We start from the raw sequence: 12387 nt of genomic DNA on the forward strand, positions 1-12387 counted from the left end.
AATGGCTTGGCTTGACTTACTAGACTTGTCGATACCACGTATTTTATCAGTCAGTCCTCACACTACGGGGGGACGGTCCGGATAGGATTTGATCCCCGGTCCTGCCGTTTAAAGACCGGCGCCACTGTCGCCTACATCACCGGGCCGTCCCAACTCCAAAAGAACTACGGAGGATTATTTATTAAACATAAACCGTACCGTGTTTCCCGGAAGGATGAAAGGGGAAGCAAGTTGTCCACTTTTGTTTGGTTGCTTTTCTGTTAATGCAGAACTTTCTCTTACAATGTGCTGAGTAATTGGAACCGATTGGAAATGTGCTAAGAAACGCACATTTCGGGTTGCGGGGCGTTCGTTCAGAAGAACAATAACACAAAACATTGCGTCACGAAGCATGAAACAATCGCCCGGGCTAGCTCAGCAATTCGCGCGCGTGTTCGGTTAGTTCCTGTTGTTTGTGTTTTTTTTTTTTTGTGTGGTTGTGTGCGATCAAACACCCAGTCCGACACACCTGTAGTCAGATCCTCGTCATTTGTCGCGCGGAAACCGGTGTGATCGCGCTCGATCGTTCATTCGTGGATTAACCGGCAAGCTGGACAGAGGTGTTCCGTTCGACCCGTCCGAAACTGCTAGGCAAATGAGACGAAGCTGTCGTTCTCCTGCTAGACAAAGTGTGATATAGGGTGTGCCAGAGAGCAAAGTGTCGTCGTTGTCGTCATCTGTGCTTTTGGCAGAATATCGCAGCTGTCCAGGCCCTGTTTGTTCGTGAGATGTGAGTGTGCGATCGTTGGTGACTTACACGGGTGTAGGATGAGAATGTAGCTTTGTGTAGTTAGACTCCGTATCTCGACTGCATGAAGAAACATTAAGACGTCACATAATTCTTTTCATATAGCGTTCCTCTTGTTGGTGCCTAGACCGGTGTGAGATACGGTAATCCTATCCTAGTGTTCGACAGCAGAGCGTATACGGTGAAGGATTAAAGGTAAGTTTCATTTGCCACTAGCAACGTTAAGAGGAATAGAATAGAAGGGAAGGGGCAAGTAGTAGGCAAGTTCGTTCGTAGATCACAAACGCAGCTTGTGGTCACAGTTCTTGAACTTCCTTGATCGTTTGCAATAGTGCCCAGGGGTAAGATAATAACTATTATTGAAGCACGTGTATGCATGTGCTTGTATAATCTCATCAAGAAGGACCGCCAGCGTTTGTTGCATCGTCGAATGGAGGATGGCGCTTGGTGAACAATGATAATCTTTTTTCTATTGAGATAAATCAATCGAGGGTTTTACAGCAAGGTTTCGCTAATACAAGGTCATATAATGGAATTGTACAAGATTGTAACAAGAATTGTAAGAGGGGTCTTAGGAAAGGTTCCTAATGGTTAGTGGAATACTGCAACAATGATTGCTGTTTGCAAAATAATTGCAGTGAAACTTTGCAATTATATAATGGAATTGTCATCCTGTGAAACCGTAAAATTGTCAAAATGACATTTAATTTCATTTAAAACTCTTGAGACTCGCCGCCTCCCTTCCCAGACCTTCTTTATTGGTTTTATTGCTATTGCTCGATTGCTTTTTTATATTCCGTCCGCCCTTAATCATTCCTAGCCGTCGTACCGCGGTTAGCCGCAATGGTGTTCTGGTACGATCACTATTACGAACCTCACTCCCAACTTCCTTCCTAAACCAGATTTGGCCAGCTCTGATCTTAGTATGAAGTTAGAATTAAGATCGTATGTTGAGCCACGAGGCAGACATTTATTAATAAATGAAATGAAATTTTAACGTTTCGTTAAATCATCCGGCCCCGTATCTTTTACATTTGAACGGGGGTAAACGCTAAAATTAATTGGTAAATTTCTTTTTATTACTGCTTCTTTAAACGATATCTGACTGCCGCCTCCATGTTCTCCAAGAGAATCTACAACTCCATTATGTGGATCAAAACTCTTGATCACTGTGACGGATTTTTACAAAATCTCTATATTGTACTACTAATACACTTTGAAAGGAAGTTGGCTTAGCGTAGATAATTGCATGCCGATTACAAACTTCCTAAAACCTCGCTTCAGAATGTGTCATTAGCTCTTAGGGCTTCTTTTTGCTTGGAACCGCTCGCTCCCTCTTCTAATCACTTCTTACGATACCGAATACCAAGGAAAAACTACATTGATATGTAATTAGAGGCTGTTTTTGTACTGCTCAATTGTACCTAAAGCACATGCTAAGCCAACCGTGCTTGCCTTACACGGCGATCAAGAGAAAAGAGCACAGAAATATGGTGTTCACTTTTTACACCATCCATCTATCACGATCAACAATATGATCCACTCGCGGGGTGCCATGCAAAATGAGGGGGAGACCCTTAGGCTTGAAGCTACGGACGCTATCAACCATTAGAGATTAGGTGTAGCTACTGTGTAGGCTTGAGGATTTCTCCATACACATACACACACACACACACACACTCAAGGACTGGTTTGTCGCGCCCCGGAACACATTTCATTCTAATGCATGCCGGGGAGAGGGAGGTGCTGTTGATTACAGCTTGTGGCAAGGCTAATATTCCGCTGGCCAGTCCGGGCGAGATGATGATGCTGGGCGGTAATCGCATCAAGTGTAACGAAAATGCAGGCCAAGCCATACTTGCGCTTTTGTTCACCGTGTGTGTGTGTGTGTGTGGAAATGTGCACAGAGTGGAGAAGAAAGGGGAAGACAGGTTGCGCAAACCAAGTGCCCGTACCAACAACGGTTATTTGCCCTTTGTACGAAGCAGCAACCTTGAAATGCAAGTGCGAAAAGATCCTCATCGCGGCGAAAGAGACACGCGGACGCGCGCGTATGGTTCAAGAGGTGATTAAGCAATAAGGGGGGGTTACTTCACGGGACGAAAGGCACCAGGTGCAAGATGCACCACAGTGGAAGGGTTGATCGATGCAACGCTTTGACCATGAAGTTGTTGATGTTGTTGCCGATTTACGTTTTGTCGTAACCGCATCGTCCGTCGGCTGGCACATGTACTGTGGCAATAAATTATCCAGCTGGATCCAGTTTAAGGATCGGAACAGCGTCCTCCTTGTGCGATACATTATGTATAAAAAAAGACAGATAATATATGTAAAAAGACAATATCAAAAAGAAACTTCTCCCCAGTAAAACACTTGGTAACGGGAATGACACTGGAATGAGAACGATTGGATCACGTTTCTTCGGATGTCCCACAATCTTTACAGGCATGATAAAATAATGTCCCCCAACTAACGATCCTCGATTGGTGAAAGCCGAAATGTGTGTGTGTGGGAAAAGGTGCTTTTTTAATTTTTCTGTACGAAAGTAAGGCTGCTGCGGTCGAGTACAAGCTTTTCTTTTACGTCGTTTAATGATCGTTTTTGGCCAACATTTATTTCGAACCACAAAAATGTTTCGAAGAATTTTCAAAAAGCTCGAAATAAAGTATTCCTATTAAATATTCATAAACCAGAGAATCCGGAACTTCCCTTCTTCTTCGCGGGTAAGGCCATCCACCAAAAAATGCTAAAAACCGATGCTTAATATCAAGGATGGCAACAGCATGGCTTGGCCCGCTGGAACCGGTTCGTGAAACACATGTAAGCTCAAAGTGTAGTTTTGTGTAAAGCTGTATTATATAGAAAAAATGTCGACAGTAAAGTCACAACCGATACTGTGATATGATGCTGATCGTATTTTAAGAAAGGTTGCGATAAATATTAGCCAGTTGCAGCTGTGGTAAAATATTTAGTCGAGATGGCCCACACGAGCTTACACCCGGTACCGGTTAATATCTGTGTGGCAATCCTTGGGCATCTGGGGGTCACGTGTTTTATCGTTTATGGTAATGTATCTCTGAAAACATTCATTCACCCCGGAAGTGGAAGAATGTATTGCGTTCTTTAATATTTGAATTTCGACCAACGGATCGATCGATCGATATGATGAGGTTGTTGGGTGTAACGGTGAACCGGTTTTGGTAGAATGAAAGTTTGGAGCGATCATTTGGATGACACCGATCAGCGCATAAGTGGGGGGCGCGTTCGTTTACTGTGCTGCCATTGAAGTCTTTTGTCTTTCCACAGTATCGCAGTGGTATGCATCACATGTAATCACATACGGTCTTGACCATACGGCGCAAGCCGTAAAACTTAAAATAAATAAAATAAACAAGCTATTATTACAATACACGCCGTAGAGCCGTCATACTAAAATAAATAAAGATAACAAGCTATTATCTTATGATCCGTTCATCATATTTACATGAAATGTTTAAGAAAGATGAAACTATTTGTTAAGAACTTTAAAAGCAAAAGATAAGCAATTGTTTGATGATCAGAATTTTTAATTGAAAATAGACAGTCTTTACGTTATAAATCTTATATATTTTGATTTTACTTATTTATGTTTAATTTATTTGATTTTGATTTTTGACTTATTCTTTGATGAGCCGTCAAAATTTCCTACGTAAGGTTTTTTTTGTGCAGTATGGTGGTTAGAATATGACTTCAAATATCTCAAAAAGATCATATTGCATTCAATTTCTGCAAAATCTCTCCCTTTTTTGGCTTTGACTAATGCAATGACAATGACCAATGCATTCCTTGATCAAAAGTTTGCATTTAGTGAACTTTTTTTTTGTATCTGGAGCTTGTTCTAGATGAGATTCAATGCATAATCGGTTCAGGGATACGGGTGAAAATTGATTGTGCCAGACTTCAGTTCCGTGTGTCTGTGTAATTGCTTGAATTATACAAAAGTGAGTAGTAAGCCATTCGTTAGAATTCTGTGGAACCAAATCAACGCCATGGCAATGATTATCCGGTACTTCTTCGCCTATTTTTATGGTATATATATAAATTGATTATGTACAGCCCGTGGGCGGGTCCGCTGGTTTAGGCGACAGCGATGCCGATCTTTACACGGCAGGACCCGGGGTTCAAATCCCATCCGGACCGTCCCCCTGAAGTGAGAACTGAATATCCAACTACGTGGTATCGACAAGTCCAGTAAGCCATTTCGAAGGCTGGCGTGACCTAGAAGGTCGTTTAACCAAAAAGAGGAAAGAAGGTAAATTGATTACTTGATTTCTGTTAAAAGAAGTAACAATTGCTTTATTTTTCACATTTGCCCAATTAAAAATATAGATACTATAAAACGGAAAATGCATATTTTCATACAGAAGGTTTGTTAGGCGCTTGATACGCAACTGCAAATATATGTAGATGGTAAAAGCTATGAAAACCAAAATAAAAAGACGAATGTTTAAAAATTCTCAACTAAACATAATTAACCGGACAACAAACAGACTTATTTTTCTTGAAATTCGACGAGTAGATCAAAAGTTGTTAGCTTTTTTTCAATCCGGCAAATAGCAAACTCTCCTACAAAATGAAGGACCTATCCGGATAAGTGGTTTAAAAGCAGTAAGAGTGCGTTTTTGGTCATTGAAACGAAGGTTAGCACATGTTATGAAATTTCTGTTAGTCACCCAGGATTGATGCTCACCAAGATTCGCTAAAAGCAAACAAGTCTTTCCATATCGGATGTCTGGGACATATCCACCAATAAGAAGATGATCGATAGATCGGAATAACCGGTCACAGAGGTAAAACTAATATTTCCTGTTGCCAAAGTTGCTTTGAATGCAATAAATACTAACGGGGTTTTATTTTCCGGATCCTTGAAAAATATTTCAAACCGAATAAAAATAAAATCAATCATAATTCTTGTCGTTGGAACCCAACAACGACAAATGATGCAAATCTTTTTCGAATTTCCAATAATTTCTTCACTGAGGGTGAAGGTTATTGTTGACCTTGCATCGGATCGAAGTCAATCGAACGATTGTCAAAAAATGGAGTTTTTAAGAAAGATCAATACTTTGGTCTTCCTGTCTACCAATTACGTTGGGGCTCGACGAATAAGCTAGCGATTGTGGGTGAATCAATTTCTTCCTTATAGAAAAGTTGGACAACCGATAAAGACTATGCGGAAGACGTATCCTTTACTGGCATATTGGAGCTTATTTCTAGAATTCTTGTCTTCAGTAGTGGGATGATTGAAATTATTAAATAAATTTGATTGACAGTTTAACAAGCTTATTGAACATCAGACCCTATCATCCTTAAATGCATATTAAAGGACACCTATTTCTCACAAAGTAAAGTCTCTTATTTCTCGTTGTTTGATCTCGATTTTTAAGTTTTGCTGTATTGAGCAAAGTATAGATCGTATCCTGATTTTGATTCTTTTCTCATTAACATCAATCTGTCGATCGCTAATAAAGGAACTTGATTGGGATGTAATGTTGGTGCCCAGCGTGTCAGTATGCTCATCTCATTAACAATGCTTATCACGCACAGGATCTTTTTGGCAAAATTGGACGGATGGCATGACCCTTTCTTAGACAAAGCAGTGGAATTATGACGCAAATAAGCTCACGAAGGATCAAACTAATAGATTATGATTGTAGTTTAGTGAGTTGTTTTGGCCATAGCTGCTCCAAATAAACTGATTTATAATTTCATACTTTGGTTTAATGAGCCCACGGACCACAAGGCCCAATCGATAGCGTAGAAGTATGACAGTAAATTACAACTCTGATAGCGACGTATGCAGGACATTTATATTGTTTACAAACACTAAGTTTGACATGCCAGGTTCGAACACATCACAAACATCATGTGCGCCGATCATCCACGGGGAGACGCATAAAGATTGACAGCTGAGAGTAGCACGGGACATACGACATCCCTTCCACGTGGGGCTGGAGCCCATGCATCAGTCGGGTAGTCAGGGTGATTGTCCCAAAAACGCAGAGCAAAGCGAGAAAACTTTCGCTGAAAAGACTCAAGCCGTGCGAGAGTTTGAGAGAGGCAGTAGGCCACCAAACGACGTTAGGATCTCAGTGGTTAGATTAATGACCAAACTAACTAGACGATTACCCTTGGCGACAATGTATTCGATCTGGTCCTTGAGGGGATAGCCTGGAGTCGAGCAGGACAACCACATCCTTAACGCATTCCGTGCGTGCAAGAGCAGAGTTGTCAACTTTATAGGTGTAAATCGACGGATCGCGGGATCGACTGAACGTAACAACGCCTGCTACGTTTGCACCATGAATTAAACAGCACAAGTGAATCCTACGGCGATGAGTATCGGCGTTCGGCGATACTCATCAAAATCCTCTCTCCTGAAAAATACTCATTTTTTTAGCCAAAATAGATTCGATCGTGATCGAAAGAGGCAGTTTTAACATTGTAGCATCAATAGAGTCCGGCCGGTAAACATCCATAACCGCCAGTCCTTATGATTTAAATGATTCAAAATGGTCCTCTCTTCAAAGTTTGCCTCAGTGATGTCTTTGTTTGCTACGCAGTTAACCAACAGGCCGGACTATAAACGCTGATGCAATTGTACAAGTGGACCCTTTTTGTTTGCTGTGTCCGATAGTTGAGCAACAAAACATTGCACATCATATGCACGTGGTTGACCAGAAGAGTTCTTTTGAGACTGCCGGAGCGAAAGCATTGCAAAAGTGCATCGAACGAGTCCGACACGGATCTCTGTGTTCCTCTCTTTCTGGCTACAAAAAAGGAGATTGTGACACCATCCAACAGCCACCGGCCTGGGTACATTGGTCGGTAGCAAAGGTGAGTTTGCAAATAGCAATGGATAGACAATAAGTGGCATATCATCCAATCAATGGCGCGCGATCCCGCAAACCGAACCACAACCACCGCCACAGATTGATTTGTGACACACTCTGGGTGAGCTTGCGCAACTGTCCCAACTCCAGCCAGCCTCGGTCAGACTGATTGTTGTGGGAGAGAACTGATCGAGAAAGTGGTGGGTAAAGCAAGATTGCCAATGTACGTATCTTGGACACAAGATCACACAAGAACACGGGCGACTCGCTGACCTAAATATGGTGCAACGGATAAGACGCAGGCAAGGATCGTAGGACAGCCGATCATGCCTGTGATCGTGACCGTGTACAGCCTAATTGCTTTACGCTTGTGTGCTGGTCGGAGCATCCTTTCGAGTTGGAGAGGCTCTGGCAAAAAACGAACCCGTTTTGCACTCAAGTGCACACCCCCTTTGGCTTTTCGGCAAAGTTACACGTGTGTCAGGTGAAGCGTACATTCGCTTTCATTTCGGAACGCTCGGGAGTAAAGCCGGCTAAAAACGGGAGAGAATCTGCGCGATTGTTGTGTAAGATCATTGTCGCAGCTTTTGGAAGGGATTCCAACAACCAAAACTGGTCTCCCGGTGACATTGAACTGGTACGCAATGACGTGTGTAGGATAGGAGCGCGATCTGGATCTGATGGTGGAGTTAGCTCCAACAATCGATGCTTGGATTAGTTGACTAGTTTGTGTCGAGCGTGATGCATTGGGTTGAAATGTGCGTAGTGGACAGTGTGTGTTTCTAGCCAGAAATAGAATAGAGAAAATAATTGGCTCCGAACATCGGAGCAAAACAGAGTGGGCAAAAAGTACAATAAATAGGGTAATGTTTGAGTAAAGAAAGTCCTCAAATCAACAAAAAATCCACAATTTATGCGTTTGGTATGGATTATTAATCATTCGTTTCGTTGTTCAGCGAAGTCATCGAGCCGGAGAGAAGGTAACGCGGCGCAGCAAAACGCCGCAGAAAGGAAGGAAAGTTTGTGGTGAAGGTTGATCGGTTGGCGTTCAGTTTTTGCGGTACGCGTTCAATCATAGACAGGCGGTGGTCGATTATACAACGGTCTCCACTAATACACGGTCTAATAGGTCGCGCCGTAGGCAAACGAACGAAACTAGATCTCCAAAAAACGAATCGTGACAACCAAACAGTGGGGCCACTGTTTGGTGTCTATTTTCCCATTGTTTCCAATGTGTAAGATCTTAAGAGGTTTCATAACTGGCATGACGATTATGATCGTTACATAGTATTTGTTTGTAAAAGTAGGTAACAGTATCGGCAAACACGAGATCAATAAGAGCTTCAAGTTGTTACTTCAAGAATGTTACTTCCTCTGGGCCGCTTCTTGGGGATAGGCTGTGAATTTAATCTCGTGTTAATGTGTCTGTTTCGATCGTATCGATTTGGAGGTGTATCGGTGCTTTAATGCCTGTACTTGTTACTTGGCGCTGATGCAGGAATCCTCGGCCAATCCAATAATCTTGATCATTCCGGCAGGCGCGCATCAAAGTTCGTCACTTCATTTCAGTTTGGATGGTAGTGCCAATTTCAATGTGTCTCCCATGTCAATGTGAACGACCAGAAGGGACTTTTCAAGCAAAGCCGTCCGATATTTTTCCTATGAAATGAAATAACCAACCCACCGGAATCTCTAGAGTCTTAATTCCATACACGATGACGGCGTACGATACGATACGATAAGGCCAAAAACCCCGTCTAGGAATTTTTCTCTCGAACTTAGCTAAGAATTATTATTCAGTTTTGGATAGAATCCATGTCTCAGAGGCGTTTGTGAGTACTGGAACTATACAAGTTTCAGAAATGTTAGTTTTTTTTTTAGTGAGGCAGTTACTCCAGGCTGTATTCCAAAGCACTGTGCGAGTATTTCAATATCTACCTTGTTGTTGATGGTGCCGACTAATGATGGGACTCTTTACGGATCAACCTGGAGTCGGGCTCGTTCATATAGGAATCGAGTTTGACTTGTGACTACAACCTACTGATCGACCCGAACTCATTGTACCTAAGGATCGAACTAACGAGTCGAACTCGCATATGCTTTGCTTCACCCGAACTCGTTGAAATTGATAATATGCCCCGAACCGATCCGGGTTGGTTACGGATGGCTCCGGCTCGGTAGGCTAGGGTCGACCCACCCATTCCTAGTGCCTATTTTTGTCCCCACATAGATGATGTTTTATTATGTTTGTTAGAATCAAACGAGTATATTTGTGGAAATATGAGAAGCGCAGTATTATCAACGATTTTCATGAGTAAATGTCTCGAGATATGTTCCCTGTGTTGTTCCCGAGATGTTCGATCATTCGTTTCATTTGTTTAATTCTTGCTCATTCAAATAGTTCACATTATTCCTATCATTGCTTAGGTTCCGATCACTCCTGTATCACTCTGTATATTATGTTTATGTGCTCTGTAAATTATGTTCCATACATTATTTGCACTTCGATCCTGCCTTTCCTTATAATCGTTTCTTGCGTTCCACTAGTTCCGAATAACGAATGTCTTTACTACGTTAGCGAATGTCGCTGCCCGACGTTACCTGTTTAAGCACGATAAATTAAAGTGCACTTTTTCACATTCCCATTTTCCAGCTCACAGAGCAACACACAACAGAATGAAGAACACGAAAGCGATCACCAAGGCGGATCAGTACCGTTTCAAGATGTCGGACGAGCTGCTACTGATCGCGAAAGAGGAACTCCGAGAAACGCAAGCCACTCGCGACCATGCGCTGCAGATGTTGCGCGAGTGGGCCGAGAAAAATCCACGCATCGTTAAGATTCGGATGGGTAAGTTCGTTAGGTCGATCGATTGATGCAATTCTATTAATTGTGTTTCCCATTTTTTCCGTTGTTTGCAGACGCCAACTTTTTCCTAAAGTTTCTGCGCGCCAAAAAGTTCCAGATTCCAGTCGTGCAGGAAAACATCGAGCGGTATGTGCTGCTGAAGAATGCGTTCGAGGGTGCGTTTAAAAATCTCGACTGCCGGCTGCCCAAGATGGCGAAGCTGATCGATGATGGGTAAGGGAGTGATGGCGAGGAAGGCGTTTTGCAACTAAGGGAGTCAATTTTATGCATTTTTAGGTACATGTTTGCATTGCCCGAGCGTGACCGAGAAGGGCGTCGGGTGATCTTCTACCGGCCGGGTGTGTTTGATCTTCGTGAGTACACCAACGCGGATATGCTGAAGATCCATGGCATCTGCTATGAAACGCTGATGGCGAACGAAGAAAATCAGATTCGTGGCTTTGTGCATGCGGGCGTCGGTACCGGAATTGGGCTTCCGTATCTGACACTGTTCACGATCAAGGAAGCGGTAAGGATCGCGAAGAATGGAGAAAAGATCCTGCCGATGCGACACCGAGAGATGTACGGGTGTAACATTAACCCGGCGATGAAGATGGCGGTCGATTTTGGGATGTCGTTGATTTCGCAAAAGCTGCGCGATCGCATCCGGCTGTACACGGACATAAAGGACATCGAGCTGGAAAAGCGTCTGCTGCCGAAGGAATACGGTGGTGAGATGCCGATGGCGGAGATGATCCGACTGTGGAAGCAGGAACTCGAGGCGTACCGTGCTCAGCTGCTGGCGGACGACGAGATGGCAGTTAATCTGAGCATGTACTCGGACGCGGCGAAGGAAGGTTCGGTCGGTGCGTTGAAGCAGCCGCTGAATGGGTGCACCGGAGCGAACGATAACTCGACGTACGGGTTGGCCGGCAGTTTCCGAAAGCTGGAAGTCGATTGATCATCTCGCTCGGCTTAGGGCAGACGGAATTTTAGTGTGTAGGCAACGCTATTCTGTAAGGCAAATTTCTAATGGCGCTCTCCGTGATCGCATTCTTTGTATAGGCTTTTTTCTACTTCTACTGTGTCTCTGTGTATGTGAGTATTTTTTTCATCCGTTCAGCCAACAAACTTTATTTTAAAAGTGCGGCCCGGCCGTTCATATTTGGTTTTTATACAAATGTTTGGATTGTCTGTTTTTGTTTTCTGAAAGAATCATGATGTCGAGCTCTAACGAGTGTGGAGGGTAAGGATATAGGGCAATTTTGGTTGGTAAAAAGCAAATAATTAACTCTTTTCCCATTATTTATAGAACATTGGGTGTCCTAGATTACATTCGCTTGTCTACTGTGTACAAAAAGTGGTTAATACTAATACATAATTATTGCGGATGTGACTTGATGGGGCGGAATTGGATGCTGAGCTAGACCTCAGCATCCAATTGCGCCAGGATGTGTTCCAGTATTTGGAGATTATGGTATTGGTAAAGCGGATGGTATCTCGACAGGAAAGGGTGCTATTTGCCTATGCAGGACCGATCTCTGTTGGAAAGACGGTTAGCCTTTTTCGTTTCCGTTGATTCCGGAATGTCCCGGAATTCAGCAGAAAACGATTGGTGGGAGTCTTTGGAGGTGCTGTGTTCCAGGATGGCCAGAACACTGGTACCGTCGATGAAGATGACGTTCCGTTGGTCGGTCTGTAGTCCTTCGTCGGTGGCTAGTTGGATGGCTATTGCTTCGGCAGAGAAGAAGGAAGAGTGATTGGAAAGCTTGACGGCTCAGTTGTCGAGACTTTTTCCAATTCCCCGGAGAGAGCATTTAAGTTCCCAGTCTATTGCAAGAGTACGGTGATACCAGGGACGAATTCCCCGACAGATGGAT

At 43.2% G+C, this 12387-nt stretch overlaps 4 protein-coding genes across 4 annotated transcripts in view; all 4 read left to right on the top strand.

Moving 5' to 3' along the window:
• The window catches only part of LOC126558508 (uncharacterized), a 246009-nt gene that overhangs the window by 125485 nt on the left and 108137 nt on the right, over window positions 1–12387 (top strand). The gene's annotated exons all lie outside the window — the stretch shown is intronic.
• The window catches only part of LOC126558569 (annexin B10-like), a 292795-nt gene that overhangs the window by 97284 nt on the left and 183124 nt on the right, over window positions 1–12387 (top strand). The gene's annotated exons all lie outside the window — the stretch shown is intronic.
• Window positions 1–12387, top strand: part of LOC126557740 (regulator of G-protein signaling 7-like) — a 279291-nt gene that overhangs the window by 73074 nt on the left and 193830 nt on the right. The gene's annotated exons all lie outside the window — the stretch shown is intronic.
• On the top strand, window positions 10333–11468 carry LOC126558521 (retinaldehyde-binding protein 1-like). Its single transcript, XM_050214545.1, has 3 exons — window positions 10333–10510; window positions 10582–10741; window positions 10805–11468. Exons 1-3 carry the CDS (start codon window positions 10336–10338, stop codon window positions 11466–11468), a joined length of 999 nt encoding a protein of 332 aa, XP_050070502.1. The 5' UTR covers window positions 10333–10335.

This window comes from Anopheles maculipalpis, chromosome 2RL (genome assembly GCF_943734695.1).
Source record: "Anopheles maculipalpis chromosome 2RL, idAnoMacuDA_375_x, whole genome shotgun sequence".
Taxonomy (NCBI): Eukaryota; Metazoa; Arthropoda; class Insecta; order Diptera; family Culicidae; genus Anopheles; species Anopheles maculipalpis.

Excerpts from the sequence above, each read along its gene's own strand:
- LOC126558521 (XM_050214545.1), top strand. The coding sequence starts at position 10,336 with ATGAAGAACACGAAAGCGATCACCAAGGCGGATCAGTACCGTTTCAAG. Across the intron at positions 10,511-10,581 it reads CATCGTTAAGATTCGGATGG|ACGCCAACTTTTTCCTAAAG; the intron begins GTAAGTTCGTTA and ends CGTTGTTTGCAG. Across the intron at positions 10,742-10,804 it reads GCGAAGCTGATCGATGATGG|GTACATGTTTGCATTGCCCG; the intron begins GTAAGGGAGTGA and ends ATGCATTTTTAG.